The 20,916-nt window shown below is 39.1% G+C and overlaps 1 protein-coding gene across 4 annotated transcripts; it reads left to right on the top strand.

Annotated features, from left to right (window-relative positions):
- Positions 1 to 892: 892 nt before the first annotated feature.
- ppox (protoporphyrinogen oxidase) lies at positions 893 to 16,793 on the top strand. 4 transcript variants are annotated; one of them, XM_027005399.2, is made up of 13 exons: positions 893 to 978; positions 1,861 to 1,969; positions 2,298 to 2,432; positions 2,768 to 2,883; positions 2,989 to 3,121; positions 3,255 to 3,411; positions 3,687 to 3,880; positions 4,098 to 4,161; positions 4,250 to 4,368; positions 4,485 to 4,598; positions 9,901 to 10,050; positions 11,673 to 11,715; positions 16,497 to 16,793. In XM_027005399.2, the coding sequence occupies exons 2-13, from the start codon at positions 1,883 to 1,885 to the stop codon at positions 16,505 to 16,507; spliced, it is 1,323 nt and encodes a 440-aa protein (XP_026861200.1). In that variant the 5' UTR covers positions 893 to 978; positions 1,861 to 1,882; the 3' UTR covers positions 16,508 to 16,793. The 4 variants fall into 4 exon arrangements, with proteins under 4 accessions (XP_026861200.1, XP_026861199.2, XP_026861197.2 ...); XM_027005398.2 differs by lacking the exon at positions 16,497 to 16,793 and adding an exon at positions 12,116 to 12,796 and having other exon boundaries at positions 4,292 to 4,368; XM_027005396.2 differs by lacking the exon at positions 16,497 to 16,793 and adding an exon at positions 12,116 to 12,796.
- Positions 16,794 to 20,916: the final 4,123 nt, after the last annotated feature.

Genomic DNA, 20,916 nt, shown 5'->3' with positions numbered 1-20,916 from the left:
GTGTGTGTGTGTGTGTGTGTGTGTGTGTGTGTGTGTGTGTGTGTGTGTGTGTGTGTGTGTGGAAGTCATGGCACTGAAACTGTCTCCCTAGCTCCAGGGAGAACCAGGGACCCTTTGTAACATACAGGATTAAATTAGCACGCTCCATTAGCCTCTGTGATACAAACACAGAGAGCCCTAGGAGGGATAGACACACACACACACACACACACACACACACACACACACACACACGCTCATATACACATGGTCATATTTAGTCATTTGTAATTAGCCCTTACCCATGACTTTACCAACCATGCTTTTAAGAGAGAAAACATCTACCCACATAGGCCTATACATTTCCTATATGCTTAGACTTGTCCTACATGTCATACATGTGTTACAATTCAGACATATCAATCGTTTGGGGAAATTATAGACCTATGCTGTAGTTTGTAACTGCAAAATAACTAATTGTCATTTGCTGTCCTCTAGTGGTTAATATTTATAATTATACCTGCACAAGATTTTACCAGCAACACTAGATTATTCTTTTAGGCTGCGCGTGTTTAGTAGTTTCAGAGCTACAACGTATTTTTCCTAAAAGCCGGTGGTACCCGGGTGCAGTGGTCCTAATGGAAAAGTCAGTCTCTCTATTGTGTTTTCTTTCTTCGCAATGCAACCGATTTCATTCACTAATATAATGCGTAAAACAGCAAAGCATAAATAAGTGCACATCTTGGAGTCAAATAGAACAGTACTTGGAAGCGTTCATTTAGGGACGTTTCAGAGTATGTACATTTCTTGACTTTATGGTTTAATTTCGGGCTTTTGGTTTGATCCGAGGTTTGATGTTTGCTCCACGACAGCAGTTGGCGGTAAAGCACGTTTCACCCACAAAGCTTATCGCCTCGATTTGTCAGTAGGCGAGGCTTGTTTTGAACTTGGTGTTTTAGATACGCTGCTGTTTAAAATTTCACTATAAGGCAAGTACAGGTAATTTTTTTTGTTCATATTTTGTCTATAAAACAGTGACTACTGTAGTGGTGCGGTTATTGAATGTTGAAACTGTGCGTTGTAACGTGAACTTTTTTAGTTCCTCGAGTAGTTAAGTATCCTCAGCTTTATACTTTACATTTAAGTAGCTATCTAGCTGGTAGCTGCTAGCTTAGTTATCTTGGTAACAGCTTGTTAACTAATCAGAAGTGTTTAATAAGTAGCTAGCTAAGCTAAGCTAGATACTTAGCTGACTAGCTACCCAGTTTAGATTTTTAATAGGTAATTGCTCTAAATTTTGCTAGCCAGTCCTAATTAGATTTTTTGGGGGTGCGTCTACCTTGATGGCTAGCTAGCTAGATCACTCAAAACAGGATTTCAAATTTATAACAACTAGCTAACTGTTTGCGCAGCTATGAGAATGTTATTGCTAACTGCTTTCATGTTTTCTTGGTTAGTTCCGCCGGTTTTTTCTTTTTCATTATTTCACACACAAATGTCAAACCTACATTTATTGCGTGTAAAAAAAGTCACCATGCTTCACCCGATAAAAACACAACTGTCACCTTATCAGGGACCCACCCTGTTGCTATTTTATAGCCTACTATAACGGATGTAGCGCACCAGGCAATAACTTAACTAGTAAGCTACTAGAGTACACTGTGTAGTCGTTTCGAGCCTTGGGGATGGAAGTTTAATAATACAATGTAATATATTACTGTGAGTGATTTATATTATATTTATAATTTCTAAAGATTGGAATGACTCAAAACAGGTTCGGTTTAACAGGCTGCATAATGACTAGGGGATGTCCTATGTCCTAATGAAAAGTTCCTTAGTGCTTTCCTAGAATGTGTTGATTGTGAACTCTTGTGTTTGCAGGAGCAGGAGGAGACAGTCCTGAATGCAGAAGGCTGTAGCCGTGCTTGGAGGCGGGATAGGAGGCCTCTCCGCTTGCTATTACCTCAGCAAGAGCTCACAGGTCTCCAAGGTAAGCACTGCAGACCTGAAGAGCATTGGGCACTTTCGCATGGACCGCTCTGGTCTGTTTTCAGTTCTTAATCTGTTGTGAATTAAAGTAGACCAGACACATTAGTTGCTTGAAAGTTTAGCATGCTCAGAATTGGCAAAAATGGCATCATTTTGAATATGCACTTCACCTGTCGATTGCTTGGACCTGGCATTTTGGGGTTGTTGAACAGCAAAGTGTTTGCAGAGCTGTAACATTGCAGAGGAACCTGTCAGTGTGAAAACACTAGTTAACACCTTACAGCCACCACTGTCCTCATCACGCTACTGCTCTCTTTCTGTTTCTGTAGGTGGTGCTCCTGGAAGCGACTGGGAGGTGTGGAGGATGGCTGCGTTCAACACGGAGGGAAGACGGAGCCGTGTTTGAGCATGGACCACGCGGGGTGCGGCCTTTTGGTCCAGCAGGACAGAACACCTTAAACATGGTATTTCTATTTCAGTGTAGGGCAATGCGTGGTGGTCTTGTCTTCATTTACATATCATTTACTTTAGTGTCAGTAGGGTCTGCTGGGTCAGAGCTTCTTCTGCAGGGTATCTGAAAATTCACAATAAAACAGAGCAATTTTACTTCTTTAAGGTACTGTAAGTAGCAATGCTTTTAATATATATGGTTTTGAAATAAATATAATAATCTCTAACAATTTGTCATGTTAAATAGTATCCTTGTATGTAGTGGCACTCTGTGTCCTCAGGGTGTGTTTGTTGAACATGAACTGATTTGCTGTTGGACTTTACTGGCTTTCTCTGCTCTGATCTACAGCTCTCTGAGTTGGGGCTTGAGAGGGAGATACTTGCAGTTCCCCATGACCATGTGGCATCTAAGAACCGTTTCCTCTATGTGAATGGTCAGCTGCACAGAATGCCCTCTAGCCTCAGGTAGGTTTCAGCCTCAGTCTTCCATCTCTTCAGCATATCCACATTACCACTGAGAACTTCCTTCATCGTCCTCCACTTCTCTCCCCACTCTTTCCCCATTCTCAGTGGGGTGGTGCACACGGTGCCCCCCTTTTCACGTCCCATAATTCTCAGCGTGCTAAAGGAAGTTCTGGTTAGTAAAGGGAAGCAGGAGGACGAGTGTGTGCATGCATTTGTGTCCAGGAGACTGGGCTCTGAGGTGAGTAGGCACAACATGGGTCACAAATGGGCTCTAGCAGTGAGCATCCCATAATTTCTTCAGAATTTGCATCACCATCACGACCAACTACGAAAAAGGATTGTATCCTGTGTGTGTGTGTGTGTGTGTGTAGTTGGCAGATATAGCCATAGACAGCGTGTGTCGTGGGGTGTTTGCAGGGGACAGCAGGCAGCTAAGTGTGCGTTCCTGCTTCCATTCACTCTACAGTGCAGAGCAGGCTTGGGGCTCTGTCCTACTGGGCATGCTCATGGGCAAGCTTATGGGCTCTGGTGAGTGTTGTCCACCTGTTGCAGCATTCTACACCTAATTCACTAAGACAACATATTAGTTAAAAAATGATAATGCAGCCAGTTGTAAATTAACATTAGTGGCAACTCATACTACCTGGTTCCTATTCGTTTATACTAATTGTTAGATGTTAGAATTTATGAGTGAGGTGCTCTTTTCAGTAGTCTGACTTATCATAATTTCTATACAATATCTTGTATGTTTATGAAACATGAACAGTAGAATGACTGGTTTGTTTCTCTGTCCTGTGTACTAGAGAAGGGCCTTCCAGTGGTCCCCTCTGAGCTGGCACAGAGGGCACAGAAAGAACGCTGGGCGCAGTGGTCTCTGAGGCGGGGCATGCAGGCTCTGCCTGAGACCCTGCATGAAGTGCTGAGGGGGAAAGAGCGGGTTGAGGTCCACCAGAACACACCTGTGAAGAGTCTGAGCCGCAAACCTGGCGGGTGGGAGGTGAGAGTATGTTTTAAGGTAGTGGGTGCAGGTTAGTCTCATTTCCATTTTAATTTAGCATCTTGATAAAGCTAATTAAGCCAATCAAATTAGTTGATTTGTGGCAGATTAATCTTTACACTTCACTTTGCGTTAGATACCCAGGAGAACTCCAGATAGATTTCGAGGACAACATTAAGTCTTGTGACTTTGGTATATTTTGTGATTGCTGTAACAGATTAAACTGGAGGATGGGGCAACGTTAAAAGTTGACCACGTGATTTCTGCTGTACCTGCATCAGGTAAAAATTCAGCTAGAACTCTCAGATGTACACATTTAGAGCAAAATGGGTAAGAGTAAATAACCTATCTTGGTTGGTTTGTATGTAGCTTTAGCATTGCTGTTGCCCCCTGCTGCCCATTCACTGTCAGAACAACTGCGAGCAATCCCCACAGTGACTGTTGCCATGGTGAACTTGGAGTTTGAGGGATCGGTGCTGCCTGTAAAGGTTAGAACTCTCAACACTACCCCTCAGAATGGCATAATTGCAATTTGAATCACAGAATTCTGTCCATGTGAGTAAATGATCTGTCTGTGTGTGTGCGTGCATGCGCACGCACGCAGGGTTTTGGGCACTTGGTGCCCTCCTCAGAGGATCTTGGGCTGTTGGGGGTTGTGTATGACTCTGTCCCATTCCCACAACACAACCGGAGAGGAGACCCTACCACCAGATTGACAGTAAGACCATGTACATTCACACACAAATTGAGTAATAAAGTGTAAGGACAAATGTGTAAATTTTTCAGCGTTATGCATTATATTTGTGTCCTGCTATATCAAATGAGTGAACGTACTATCATTTATATGGTGAAAAATGGCATGTGAACGTGGGAGCCTACGGGGAGGGAAACAACGGTGTTTGTGTGTCTGAGATGGCTGGGATAGGGGCAGAATTTCATCCTCATGCAACTCTGACATGCGCACAACCACTGAAGAGAGCCTACAAACAGACTGATAGTGAGAGAGCACACACAGCATTCAAAACTCTGCAATACTTGTATACAGACACAATTTCAGTACTAGAGCACTTACAACAGACTGACAGGGAGACTAACCTCAATCCGCCTTGTGTTTTTTATGACTACATGCAGTACTGTGAAAGCCTAATTCGGAGGGAATTTATTTAAATACAACCTGGGGCAATTTTTCAGGTGTTCTTTAATTTTTTATGGATCATCTTGTCCTCTGAGAAAATTACAGGCCAAATTACATACTTTTTTTGCAGCAACTATCTGATAATTGTAATCATGTCGAGATACACATGTCTATGATTTTCCAAGCAGATGTTATTAAAAAAAAAAAGTCTGACTGCTGATTCTTTCCATAATTAGTAGCATAATTAGTAGCATGCTTATCAGCCTCCCCAAAATATTAAACACTTTCTGAATTGCAAAATGGAAACCAATGCTTTCGAGGAGTCCCGCAACCATTTATTTAATCTGGGTGGAACAATTTAAACTGTAAATGGTACCTGGAGGAGCATTATCAGGAGGAAAAAGAAAATAGGATTAATAAAAAAATGAGATCCTGCAGGCTGATTTAAAAGGGTGATTATAATCGCAGGTATAAAGCATTACTTTATAATGACACATGCACAATATTATCAGCTTTTAGTTTTCTATAAATAATGACTCACTCCATTATTGCAAGTTCCTTAAATACCTAATGGTAAATGCAGATAAATTAACAGACGTCCCCCTGATAATGTATTCCTATCCAAGTAGGACTTGCGGTACCCATGAAATTTGTCAATTATCTGGGCAGTAAGTGTTTATTTGCATGTAAAACACTCTAAATCAAGCAATAATACAATAAAACGTAAAACCTTTTAGTGTGTGTGTTCTTCAGTGGAAAGAACAGGTGGAATTCTGCCTGCAGCAGCTCCTGCGGTGCCGTTTTGACATGATAACGACTTCAAACACATTTGAAACACAGTTGAACCCTTTATCTATGCACTTACAGAATGGGCAGTACAAGGTCCTGCCCTCAGTGTAATTGAAGCTGTGTGACCTCATTTGGACAGGAAGATATTTTAAAAAGTAGCCAAAACCAGAGGTTTGGAAGAATTTACACTATTTCCACTTTCTTCATTTAAAGAAATATATGCTTCCTTCCTGATAGGCACCCAAGAAAATAGTGTTTACAGGTATTTAAAACTTTTTGCCCAGTTTTTCGTTTGTAAAGAGTATTTTTCAGATTTCTAAAATCAACTATCAAATAACACGTTGATTCCCGTAAATGCATGCTTATACAAAACTCTTTGCTCTTGTGTTCTTAAATACATCTTCCCATTAACATGGCACATTCATTGCACATTAATTCAAAGATTAAGCCAGGTGATGGCATGACCTAACAAATTATCGAAGCAAGGCAGGTTTATCTATATAGATTTATAGTTTTATTTTATACTATATTTATACTGTAAATAAACTATAGTTTTATATAAATGCTTTATAAATGAGAAAATACAAAAAAAAAAACGAGAATAAAAAATGAGACAGAAATGGGATAAAATATAAGAACAAAAAAACATTATTAAAAATGAGTAGAAATTAAAGTGATTGAGACAAAAAGGAATAAAAGCATCAGAACATTCCTGATATGTAGCACCTCAATTGCTATTGCAAAGACAGTTAAAAGGAAATGAAAGCAAGGAAAAATGTAAGAATTTAAAGAAAAATTTAAGAATACAGTGAAGAAATAAAAGTACAGCTGTAATATCTGAAATGATAATCTTCTCTCAATCACAGAGTGAATATTCTTCGCATAATTACAATTGTTGTAGCAGAAAACAATCAACTCTCAAACCTTGAGAAGATATCGGAAAATGGTCTTCTCTCGGTCTCTTAATCTGAATATATTTTAATCCTGCACTCCTTTTTATGTCAAAAATATTTTTAGTGCCAAATTCAAAATTCCATTTGATTTCCAATCATTTCTGTGTTTAAAAATATTGCTTCTACAGATCTCTAATTATATACATTACACAATGTTTGGGCTCAAAATGTACATTTTCTTACAATTACAAAAAGTGGCTAAGTATAAACAATACAAAAACCAGAATTATATAGCACATGACAGACTGAGGGAAGTATCAGTAATACTTTACATTTTAATTTTTTTTTTTCAGTACATTTTGTACACCCTTAATATTCATATAAATTCAAACATTGCTTTAAAATAGTATTTAGTGCCCTAACGTTTTTCATTTCCTAACATTGTTCTTTTAAAATACAACAAAGTAAATTTCCAGAACAGCATTCATGTCAAATCACAATAAAAAGGCCACAACCATTTAGCATATAAATAGAGCTAAAAATGTTCCTTGTTATTGTGAGGGAAGTATACCCTTTCTAAAGATAAGACTTTAGGCTTTCATGAATCACCTAATTTCATTTACTCCATGAAAAGATCCTATAGTATGGAGATGACTCTGTAACTCCAGCCAAAATAAAAACTACAGAGTGACAGTGATATAATCATAGAGAGAAACAGATCTGGGGAAGGATACACAACCACCTCAGGCAGTGAATATACATCGGCGCTCAAGTAGTAGAAAAAATATGAAGCTGCAGGCACACTGCCAAGGTCAGCTCACCCCTTTAAACCTCACTGAACAAGAAGTGCACTTATACTGTATGTCTTACTCTGGCAATGTTGAAGTCAGTGGCTGTGGCATCAGCAATTTCCCGGCTGTTGCACAAGGGCCTTTATAGAGGAAAGGCAAGGAAGAAGTCCTTGCAAAGGGGGGGAAGAAAAAAAAGAGTTCCTAAACATATTTGCAAAAAGTCATGTGGAAGACACTCCAAAGATGAGGCAGAAGGTGATGAGACTCAAATGGAACTTTTTGGCTTAAATACTTAGCGATATGTTTGGCATAAATCTAACACTTCATGTTAGCCAGAAATCAAACATGGCTATGGTAGCATCATGGTAGGGGGATGCTTTTCAGCAGCAGGTGTTGGCAGTCTGGTCAGGATTGATGGGAAGATGAATGCTGCACGATACAGAGAAATCCTGCATACAAACATATTCCCACCTCTTCCACAAAGCTCATACTGGAAGTTCTCATTTTAACCAGGCAGTGACCCAAAGCAACACTGGAATGACTTAAAATGAAGAAAGTTGATGTTCTTAAAAGGCCTGTTCAGAGTTCTGACTTCAGTCCAACTGGACATCTGTTGCGAGAACTTAAAATTGCTCCTCTCTGCTGCTCTCCAACTAAACTGGCAGAACTTGCAGTTTTGCAGAGGGGAATGGGCAAAACTTTCTTCATAATGTGATGCAAAATTAATGGAGACTTCTCTTATGAGATTACTGGCAGTAGAGGCTATGAGAGGTGGTTCAACCAAATGCTGAACAATGGGTAAATATTTATGAATTTGCAAAATATTTGCTTGTTTTAATGGTGTATGCATATATACATATGTCCATGACCATCAGAATTAAGGATTTGTCATTTCCAGTGCCAAGGTGTGTTAATGCTAATGGACATTGCATTAATCACATTAATTAAGTTAGGAAACTCAAAGAAAAAGAGCTGAGCTACACTTTTGGAAGTTAAGACCCCCCGTGGAATGTTATGTTTTACACACCTTCTTTTTCTAATATAATCTGGTTCCTCCTCCTGGAACTTCAGAAGCACTTTGCAAGATTCTGTTTCTCTGCAAACCTTGTGTATTTACTATATATACCTATATAGATGGATGGATGAATGGATATAGATTTATTAATGATGAATATTAAAAGATGAATTTGAGTGTCAGGTTTATTAGGTCGGCTTGCTGCAACAAAGGTGAATATGCAGTCATTTCATAATTTAATTACTCTGTGTTTGAATTATTTAATAATAATAATAATTTATCCTTGTTGACGAGGAGCCACACTATTGTCGCCCAGCGTAAGATAATATAAGGGTGCTTATAGGAAACATTTTGTCTTACACACAATGGATGGCTGCTGACTTTAGAAGCCTACTGTTTAATCAAAGATAGCTTATCAAATTAACATTTGGAAAATGTATATAAGAGGCATGTAAATTATATTGTGATACTGTACTGTGTAGTAAAGTAACTGTAGAAAATGCAAAGGCTTTGTACGATGGATTACATAGAATCATTAAATAATGTTGCTTCTGAACACAGAGAAGAATGCCTTTTAGTGCTCTCAGAAAAATCTCTGACCACAAAACATGTTCGTTTTCCATGCCAAATATAATCACTGTTGAAAATTTGTAAATATTATAAATTGTATTTTACTAAATTTGAGTGTTCCAGATATTGATGTTGAAAGTACATTGCAGTGAGGAATAACAAGGTCAAACGCATGGAATCAAGGCAGATTCTTCCGCATGCTGTCAAACACACATTCAGCTAGCTCCCCTCCATAGGACTCCATCTGGTAAAAAAGCAAGAGTGCTAAACAAAGTGTTCATGAGCAAACAAAGCAGCTCCACCCTTGCTGTTAGGAACATTATGAACAAGACAAAAATAACCTGCAGCAATGTGTGCTCTCCACCCAGACATCTGCCCCCCCCACCCCCCCGGTCTGAAAAGCCCCTAAATAATTCACCTCTCCTCCTCTTAAACCATTATTTATTTATTGCTTAGGGCTCCAGAACACAGTAGTCATACACTGTCAAACTGGTGAGACAGTGAAGTAAAACAGAAGTACCCATAGATTGGTTGGTGGTTAACCGAAGAGCTACACATACACAAATTTGTATGGGGACTTTGATTGGAAATCACTAGGAGAATAGTCCAAAGCAACCTTGAGGTGTTTCAGTGATGTTCAGAATAAAGATCATTAGCTAAAGAATCTTAATAATTCAGAAAAATAACTTGATTAACTGTTTACTAATTTAATGCGTTGAACGTGTATTAGAATATCAAGTTGTATCTTGTGCCTAATTTTGGTCCAAACCATCTGCTATCTTTTATTTCAGTCTAATTATCTTTGTGTGTGTGTGTGTGTGTAAAAGGTTATGATGGGAGGTGCTTGGTTTGAGGAGACGTTTGGTCATCCAGGAGAGGTGAAGGAGCAGGTGCTGCTGGATCGAGCCAGCAGGGTCTTGAGGTCACACCTTGGCATCACAGCCACACCATCATGGAGCAAAGCTGCCGTACTTAAGGTACTCTCTCTCTCTCTAATTCTCTCCAGCCCACCTCAGACTCTTGAAGAGCTTAATTTTCTGATTAAATGAATCAATGTTGTTGTGCAGAAATCTGACCAAAACAATAGAAGTGAAGCACAGGTCTAATCTATCTGACTTACACATGCAGTCTAGCTTATAAATAATGTATATGCATGGGAAATAAAAGAAAGTGTGTGTTGTTTTCCTGCTGTTGACAAAATAGCACTGTGAGTTGAAAAGCTATACTTTTGAAGGTGATATTTTAAATAAGTGATATTCTTGTGTGTCATTACTAATTTTATAAGACAAATGCTTCCCTCATTATTTCTAATATTACTCATTGCTAAAAACAGGCAATACTGTAGTAATGAAATCTTTTTATTTGGTTTCATTCATTGTCAACTGCTCAGCACTTCAGTACTGTCAAAATTTGATTTGTCATTCCTCTACTGGCCACCAGGTGGCCTCCATTGTCTTTCCTGCTTCATGCCATTATTACACTTTCACAGTCCTATCCGCGGCATTCCCCTCAGTCCTTGAAGGCTGAGGTGAAAAAACACTGCTCATATGAACCTGAGCAGATGACTGGATGGTTAGAGGATTTCCATAACCGGGTTCCTCCTCCAGAGTGTCAGTTGGGTGGAAGGGGAGGCAGTTGTTTCTATTCAGTTTGACAGAATAAGGGTAAATGAAATACCATATTAATGAGCCTCGTTGCAGAGTTCTAGCTAGGACATTGTTACTATCGATCGTGAGAGCAGAGTGAAACCTATATGTGCCTATTCATTTTTCCTGGAGAGGTGAGATTGCGTTCTGTCAAATTCAAGCAGGTTAAGAAAAAAAAATGCTCTGGATAACAGGATGGTGAATAGTTGCATAAAGTGTTTCAGTTCACTGAAACTGAAAAGATTGTAGATTTGCATGCAACACTACCTGATTCAGTACATTTGCATATGATATGTGATTGGACTGCATGTGCTCATGGCTAAGAATGGTAAAGAATCCCTGATGCTAGAAGGCTTCATGTCCTCTGTCTCCATGGAAACCATGACTCCTCACCTCCTCACCTTAGCAGGAGGGCAGATGGGGGGTCACACCACTAGAGGGCGCCGAGCAGTGACAGTGGAGACCGTGGAGGATAGCAAGCTGTTCACTTTTCACACTCCAACTGACTCACATTTGCAGTACACAAAGGACAACATATGCTGAGAAGTGACCTGTGTGCAACAGAGATTTTTTTGCTGTCTGTGGGTTTTTTCTTTTCTTTTCTTCTTTTTTTCCTTTTGCTCAAAACTTACATATTTACTTTTGTTCTGAATCGCAAGTATTCCACTTGTACAAATATTCAGAAAGCTGCTCTGGGTGGAGGCCTTTCAGTGGAAGATGAGTCATTGTTTTGTGGCTTTGGAGATGCATGTGTTCCATGTGTGTGAGTAAGTCCTGTGTGACACTGACCTCAGTGTCTCTGCACGCAGGTTACATGATGAGAGAGCGTGCTTGGAAGCCCAGGAACACAACTGATACCAAATAACATGTGGTTCACTATAAAATATCCAAACACTGCCACTAGTTTTCAACATGTTTCTTGATTCATTTGTTTATTTACTTTGTCTTTTTAGAACTGCATTCCACAATACCATGTCGGACACTGGAAAAGACTTGGTAAGCTGATTTTGTTATTAATAAATCATTGTTTTTATTGTCGTTTTTGCACTCATAAATCTGATCTGTCTTCACTGGCAGTTTGAGAGATATAGTTCAAAAGTCCAAAATAACAATATAGTCAAAAGTTTACACACAGCTGATTTTTATTCCTATTTTCCACACTTTAAAATAATAGACTGCCAAACTGACCAATATAGTGCTTCATAAATAAATGTTTTAACTCTTCAAAGTAGCCACGCTTTTTTCAGTAGTCTTGGAACAACTTCCCACATATGCTGAGCACTTCTTAGCTGTGGCACTAAAATCACGCGTTCACTAACGTGTCCAAATATTTGACTCGAATTGTGGGTATGTTTAAAAAAAAAAAAAGATCATTGCGACATTTTCTTTTCCTTAGAAATGATGAGGCGGTATATCAGCGATCATGGACTACCACTCACACTCACTGGAGCTTCCTATGACGGTGTCTCAGTCAGTGATGTCATATTCAGTGGAAGGGTGGCAGCGGAGTGTCTCACAGGAAAGGCCTGATCTTGAAAACATGGCTTACCACCCAAGATCTCAATAACACTACAGATCCTACACACTTGCAGAGATGCTAAAACTGGACACATAATCTTTAAACGATATGAACTAGCCAGCCATTTTGCAAATTGAAAGACTATTCCAGCACTAAACCCTCAAAAAACTTTTTTTTTTTTTTTTTTTTTTTTTTTTCCAGTTTTCAGGGTAATTTAAAATTGTTTAAAATTTAATTAGACTTACAGTTCTAAAGTTATCTTCCTTTTACTTCCTTGGAACGTTTTTGGCTCAGTACATGGATGTTTACAACTACATGTGTTTAAAATAATTTAGCAATATCACATTTCCAGATTGTTTGGTGAATTATTAATAAGCATTTTATTTGCTCAAAAATTTTATATAATTATCTAAAGAAAAACTAACTACTCTCACACACCACCTTTCTTGGTGTACCTAACAAATGATGCCAGTATTTCAGTGCATGCGTATGTGAGAGAGAAAGACTGCACTGTCATAGCCCCCTTTTTATGGCATTTAGCTAACACTTTTATCCAAAGCAACTTACAATTATGAGAGAGTACAGTTTGAGTAATTGAGGATTAAGGGTCTTGCTCCAGGGCCCAACAGTGGTAACTTAGCAGCAGTAGGGCTTGAACTGGCAACATTCTGATTACTAGACAAGTACCTTAACCACTGAAATACCACTGCTCTTTTGCGACAAATAATCAAATTAGAATCCTGAATCAGTACCGCCTATTGTATTAACCATTGGTGTTGAATGTACATGCGCTGTAAAAACCTATCATTTATGATGCGTAGCCTACAGGATGGTTAAGGTCATCCACAAATTCTTGTAGTAACATTGCCCCAACATCTACAGAAGTGGCATCTACCTCAAGTTTAAAAGGTTTGTTAATATATGGTGCTGTTATAATAGGTGCACAACACAGCACACAACACAGTGATTGCATTCTCAAAGGCCAAAAGGCAGTTGGTATCCAACACAAAAGCTTGAGAATGGCTTAACAAGTTAGTAAGAGGATGTATAATGCAGGTTTCACCAAAAAATTTTAGTAATGGCCTACCATATTAATAAGTCACTGTAGCTTGAGCAAACTTGCTCTTAGTGATATTTAAGGTAAGTGACAGTTTTTCAACTCTGCCAATTACTGTTTTCAACAATTTCAGGTGTTGTGCCCATGCGGAGGAATAGATGACTAGATCATCTAGATTAGCTGTACATCCTGCTATATCACCTACAACCATACAAGTCAACCTTTTGGAAAGTAACAGGAGTACCCAAATGGCATAACTATTTTGGGGAAAGTGATCAAGAGTTGGACCCTCGAGGTGTCCGACACCTGACGTTGCCCTTTTAACAAATGAAGTTTAGTGACTATCTGGGCATTTTCAATGTTCCGGTCATCAATGATTGTGTTTACATGCACTTAATAATTTGATTATAATTGGATTTCTGTAGTTATCTGATTATTCAAATGGTCATGTAAACAACATACTCAGATTTCTTAGATTGGATAAAGGCCTAGAAATCTGATTAGGAAATCCAATATAGAGAGCTGGATTTTAGCTTGGTAATCAGATTTCTCAGCACGTGTGCCTTTTACCCTCATTTCTTTCAGTTTGCGCATGCACAAAACCATAACCGGATATTTGCTGGTAAAGTGGGTCCATGTTTACAAAAAACATGGTAGGAAGTTTGAAATTTGTCACGTCAGAAGAATCGGATTATTGTCTGACTCATGTAAACCCCTTATTTTTCCCATTATCTGATTACCCATGTGCATGAAAACACATTGATCGGATTACTGACAAAATCTGATTTTCTGTAGTTATCAGATTGCATGTAAATGCACTCAATGTGAGGTAGAGGAAAGGGATCAGACACTGATGGCATTTACTCTACCATAGTTCATGCAAAAGACACACAGCCACAAGATCATGAACACACATTTTTTAACTCTCCCATCAGTAAAAGACTGTGTAGCACATTAAAATCAACAGCATTAGAGACAACTGGCCATTTGTCAAATATGAGGGTTTTTTTCCTGCGTATACTCCAAAAAACATTTGAGTCAAATTCTACCAAAGGCCACTAAACTTTTGCCTAAACTTTGTGGTACAAATTCATAGGGTTGCACAAACTCAAATTCTGGCACTAACTCATAGGATGTATATATTATAGCCTTGTAACATATATAAGTGTGTGTGTGTGTGTGTAAAACCCTTTTTTTGGGGGGGGGGGGGGGGGGGTCGGTTTTTTTCCACACACTTGGACCTTCTACCAGAGACTCGGCAGACTGATGGTGCAGTACACTATTTTTGCAGTTCCCAGGATTATGCACTTGTATAATGAATAATATTGTCATTCCTGGGATCTTTCTGCAGCCACTTCAGCTAAGGGTAACAGCCACAAGTGCCCCTGTCACCAATGGAACAACCTTGATGTTGACCTTTCTGATTCTTATTTTTTCCTGGTATTTTTCCCCTCTCATATTCCTTCCTTTGGATGTTTCCATCACTTGAGACTGCCACGTCTCTTAACCACAGCTGTTTTCTGCATCTTGTCCACTATCACAAGGTTCGGTTGGTTTGTCAGTACTTGTTTATCTTTCTGGATCTGGAGGTCCCAAAGGATCTTAGAATTGCTGTTCTCCACAACTCTCTGAAGTACCTTGGAGACTTGGGGGTGACCAGCTCATATGTGCCTTGCATATATTAATGTATATGATCCCTGCCAGTTGGTTGTGTCTAACAGTGTATTCTTTCCTTGCCTGTATTTTACATCCAGGTACTAGGTGCTGCATTATCTCAGAGGCTCGTTTGCACAATCTGAATCTTGGGTGTTCTCTGGTGTGATATCCCTCTGCATCGATCATCCCAGTTCTTAGTATTTTATCTTGTACTGCCATGATTAGTGCCTCTATACTGATATTCAGTCTTGTCTTTTCCAACCATTGGTAGGATTGTCTTATGTCAGCTTCCTCTTCTATCTGTATATGGTACATTCTATGGAAGGGTTTATCCTGCCACGGTACCTCCTCTGCTTCCATGGTGACCACGTCTCCCATCTGTCTGAGGCATTTCCTCAATTGTTCATCCTTGGGGGCCATTGCTTGGATGTATTCATGAATGTTTCGTGTCTTAACCTGGAAAGTAGTTCTTAAACTTTGCAGGCCCTTCCCCCTTCCTTCTGGCTCACATAGCTTTTACATGTTGGATCTTTGATGGAGTGCCCCATGCATTGTGAGGAGTTGTTTGTTGATGTCAACATCTTCCAGTTCTTTTGTCCATCTTATTGTGCCTTCTTGGTACCTGATCACAGGCCAGGCATACATGTTTATGGCTTTGATCTTATTGTTCTCATTGAAGTGTGTGTGTTTAGCGTTGGAATATTTCTTCAGATGTTGAATATAAGAAATAAAATCATAAACCACATCCATTATCTACTCAATTTTATCTCCAAATTGTTTTACTTCTGCTGGGCAAAAGACTTGAATGTGCCGTTAATTACAGTTTGAGTGAGGACTGCACAAGATGTCGATTCGTAATCAATATCGTAACACTGGCGTTTGCAGTGGTTGAGTATATGGCTCCAATATGCAGATGAATTCTAACAAACCACAAGGTGTGGGGGTTGTAGGGGGTTTTGTATGCTGGGAGGATCTTGACCAATCAGATATTTCCAGTGAGTGTTCTGTGCCTGTTTTACATTGCACAGAATACAGCACTCACATAATCTAACAAAAATAAATAATTTTGGTCAAAATAATGCAGGCCAGTCTTTTAATGTCATATTAAGGGTTTATCAGTGTGATGCAATATATTGCAATAGAGTATTTATCACAAAACCCAAAAATATTGCAATGTGACTTTTCCCTAGTACTGTTCGACCCTAGATTTAGTCATATTTTATTTACAAAGTGCAATGTGGAAAGGCCTTCAGATGCTCTCATCATAATAAACCATATAAATTAATGTCATTTGACAGTTCGGTTTGGGTTAGTGTTCGAGGCAAGAGTAGAATTAGAATTAAATTTTGGTTTAAGGTTTGGGGGAGGATTAAAGTCATCCAGTTAAGGCTGTGGTAAATAAATGTGTACTGATATATTTACTGAAGTGAACAGGTTGGGTAAGTGACATTCCGCTGATTCGATATTTATGTTTGATGTTTAAAGTGTTTTGCTCCTTAAGTGGTGGGAAGAATTGTTTTGTGCCTTTTCCCTGCTTTATTACAGTGAGAATGTAAATGCAATACCCTGGGCTTGATTTTGAAGTGGCTTGTTGAAGCTCCTCTCACTGTGCGTGTGCAATCCAAAACCACCATCACAGAAGTGAAGATGATCTGCCATACAGATGTTTCATCAGTGTGTAGCCATCTTAAATTCAAACTGAGATTAATTTTCTTTTATCATGGGATATAGCCTTATGTGAACTATGTAGTAGTTGCATTCGATTTATTTGAGTAAACTCAGTGTAATGTATTTTTATATGCGTCACTGTCAATCATGTTAAGAACAATGAAATGGTTGTTAATAAATTACAGATTTTATGTTGTGTAATGTGATAAATGTATTGCACCATGAATGTTACAGCTGTGGAACTGTTCGCATGTGAATCCTCTGCCTAGCAAGAAGTGAACAGAAATCTTCCTAGAAGGTAACTGCTCCACGTCAGGCCACGAGGAGACGGCGCTAAACCAGAGCACAAATGACAAAAATTAAGATGCCAGTCATCTTCCACCTTCTAACGAAGCGTACAGGCGACGCACACTGAACAAAATCAGGAACGCATGACAGAAGAAAAATTCATTTTCACCTTGAAACTGGTTTGTTTGCACAGGATAATTGCACAGCATAAATTACTGCTCCGTTGTCTTCAAGCAACTTTGAGAGTGCAGGCGAGTTGTGTACTTGCAGAAACAGGAGATAATAAAAAAGAGGAAAAGTTTATCGCTGCCAGCAGCGCAGAAACCCTTTTGTTCCTTCTGCTTGTTGGTTTTATACTGTACCCGTCATAATGTGTTTCCTGTTCGCTTCCACAATGGCACAGAGGAGGGACCGTGGCCGCGGTTTTTGACAGTCATTGTTTTAATATACGGCTATATCTTTGTCTTTGTTTTCTTTCACCGTTAACCTTTTACTTTCTCATCTAATCCGTTTATTGTGGAGGCAAGAATTATCTGCGTTAGTCATCTGATACTTATGTTAACTACGACACAAATTCATTCCACATAACATGGTGTTACTGCCGCAAAACGTATATGCGCATAGTTATCCTAATTTTAAGAATGTCGGCATGTTCATGACATTTGATGTAATTTCTATTCGTGTACTCTCAGATATGTGGTTTAAAACAACACACGAGTATTTGGCCATGTCCACGGAACTGCGAGGTAGAAGCATATGACCTTCGGAGAGTACAGAACAGCACTCATGAAGCCTGTTGGAATTAAAATTGCACGGTGCTACTTGCCGGCAGTCTTTTTTTGACTTCACAATCTGCGTCAGTAAGTAGCTGCCAGTGAAGCAGTTCGGCAGTAGTGTATTTCTTCAAGCGCATGCATATATATATATATATATATATTTATATATATACATTGATTAATAAGTCACGTTAGCTGGCTGTTTCATTTGTAGTAGACTAATATTTCACGCATGACCCTCTAGCAATATATTTTAGACATTTTATTTGTTAATCGGTTGATAAAACCCAGTCTATAGAAGGAAACGTCCGCCCCGCCTGTGAACAGAAGGAAGCTGCCTTGAGCGTGTCCCGTCTCTTGTAAGGAGACCTATGTTAGCAGTTCCCAGGCTGATGAGATGGAGGAACGTGGTTAATCGTCTTGCTCTCCTTTAAGGTCATCCAGCGCGTCTATCCCGCGCGATTTCCCTGACAGAGCAAGCAAACGCGTAAACGTCAGGCATCAAACCGCCGTTTCATTTACAACGCCAAAAGCTTGTGTGTACAGCTTGTCCATCATCCGAATAAATGTTGCCCTTTTTCATGTTTTATTCTTTTAGTTTGTGTTATTTGGCAAACCGGTGTCTCTACGGTTTCGTTTGGCACGAGGAGATATAAATCTGATAGTATTTAACAGCAAAACAGATCAGAGAATGGAAATCAAATCCTCATCAGAGTGTTTTGAGAGTGGATTCTTTTTTTTTTCAGATCGCTCCCATATTTTGAGATAAATGTCACTCTCTCTCTCTCTCTCTCTCTCTCTCTCTCTCTCTCTCTCACACACACACACACACACACACACACAGACTTAATCTATCAAAGGAAGAATACAGATTTAAACAAAAGGAGTGATGTTATTAAGCCATCTGAAAAGGGTAGAGCTGTAGCAGAGATGGAAGATGGAAGCAGTCAGTACTTGTTTTTATAGGCAGAACAGCTCTGCCATCGCTCCACATTTACCGTCTACAATCCAATCCACTGTTATTCATGCTATCTCAGCAAGACACCTCCCTAATTCTGCGCAAAATCTTATTGTAGATAATCCTCACTCTAGTAGCCATTTCTGTTCTCTCCCTAAAATTTATAAGGACAATAATCCTGGACATCCTGTTGTATCTGCTTGTTCCTGCCCGAGAGAAATAATATCCTAGTTTCTGGATGACATTTTTCAACCAACTGTTCAGTCCTTACCTACATATGTTAAAGACTCCTCACATGTTCTACAAATCCTTGAACACCTAAAAGAACAAATGCTACCTGCCAGCTCCTTGCTTTTTTTCAATGGACATTAACAGTTTGTACACAGTAATCCCTAATGAAGATGTGATTCTTAGAGCTTTAAAACATTTTCTTGATGCAAGACCTGAGAAAAATCCTCCCACATATATTCTCTTAAGACTGTCAGAACATGTGTTAACTCTGAACTGCTTCACTCGAAGCACTTTGACTCGAGGTACTACTCACAATTAATAGGAGTTAGTATGGGTACTAAAATGGAACCATCTTATGCAAACCTCTTTGTTGGATTCACTGAGAAACAGTTTTTGAGCAATATACTTGATCTGTACCCTTACAATTTCTGAGATACATTGATGACATTTTTTGGTATTGCTACATGCACATTAGAACACCTCCAACTGTTAATTAATTCTCCAAGTTCCACCCAATTCTTGAATATACATGGTGTATAGCACATCCTGGCATGAAGACAGTCTTTTGGGTTGTTTCAGTGAAGTTAGCAAATTCTTGTTTAAATACCAACATGTATTATAAACCTACACTTTCATTCCTATATGCAGTACAATTCTTCACATCCCAAGGCCTGTAAAACTCTATCCCTCACAGCTACTTAGACAAATGCATTTGCAGTAAGAATGAAGACTTCCACCAGAAAAGCATGGAAATGTGTGAATACCTTAAAAAATTGTGGGTATCCTGAGGAAGCCATAGATGAAACCTTTGCTCGTGTTTTACCTGTTCAGAGAGTGAACGCGCTGATCTATAAACAATCTGCTGTTAGGACTACAATAATTCCCTTGGTGCTGACTTATAATCCTACAAATAACAGTGGCTGGTATTATACTTAAACACTTCAGAATCGTCCAGGATGATGTAGAGACCACACCCCTTTTTAAGGATCCTCCACTAATCTCCTGCAGACAAGAAAATTCATCAAAGACGTGCTCGTCAAGACTGAAATAAATGACCACTCAAATAATTGCTGTGGTACTGTAGTCTGCAACCACTCTAGATGTGCTACATGTAAATATTTTAACACAGCTACTAAAGTAACACACAAGGATCAATAGCACAAAAGGATCAATTGTCATCACTCATTCCTCCTCATGCATCACTGCGGGAGTTGTCTAGTGTATTACTTGTAAGGGATGTAATCAGCTTTATATTGGAGAAGCTAAGAGAAGGCTTGCTGATCGATTTGTTGAACACTTTCAAGCCATCAGAATTAAGGATTTGTCATTTTAATACTAATGGACAGTGCATTAATGGCACTGCATTTGTATTGCTAGTTGATGATATGTCAGCAATGAAATTAGGAAACTCAAAGCAAAAGAACTGATCTACACTCTTGGAACTTTAGAACCCCATAGAATGAATGTTATGATTTAAACATGCACTTTCTCATATATAAACTGGCTCCTCCTACCACTAATTCAGAAGCACTTTGCTTGCACAGCTGATGAAGTACCTTTGTCCAAAGAGTTCTGTTTCTCTGGAAACTCTTTACTACAATTTTGAACATTTTTCTTGTTTCTCGTGTATCTCACAGGATCTTGAGGGAGGCAAAGCCATTCTTTAATCTGCTCATAATGAAGCATTAAACATATTTTACTACCAAGTATGTTACTGCCTACGTATTGGGTGTATCTGTCTACTTTACTTTGCTAGTCTCTGTAATTGGTTCTGTTTTATTGGTGAATTTACCTGCTCATAGAAATGGTTCCCGTATACCCCATAGGCTCAGCAACCTATAATGCTTTGCTACTGTCACTCGTTGAGTGTCTTCCACTGTGACTGCACTGTGAGATACACATTACTATGTTGTACAAGTCCTCCAAGCATGTTTTTTCATAGACACCGATGAACAGAAATGGGTTCCCCCAATCATTGTGACTGAGTTACAGGAAGCCACATTCATTCTCATCTTCTGCCTTTGTGTTTTCATTATTATCTCGG

The sequence above is a fragment of the Electrophorus electricus genome, chromosome 5 (genome assembly GCF_013358815.1).
Source record: "Electrophorus electricus isolate fEleEle1 chromosome 5, fEleEle1.pri, whole genome shotgun sequence".
Classification (NCBI taxonomy): Eukaryota; Metazoa; Chordata; class Actinopteri; order Gymnotiformes; family Gymnotidae; genus Electrophorus; species Electrophorus electricus.
Note: the sequence above shows the minus strand (reverse complement) of the source record. Positions and strands in the feature narration are given on the sequence as shown.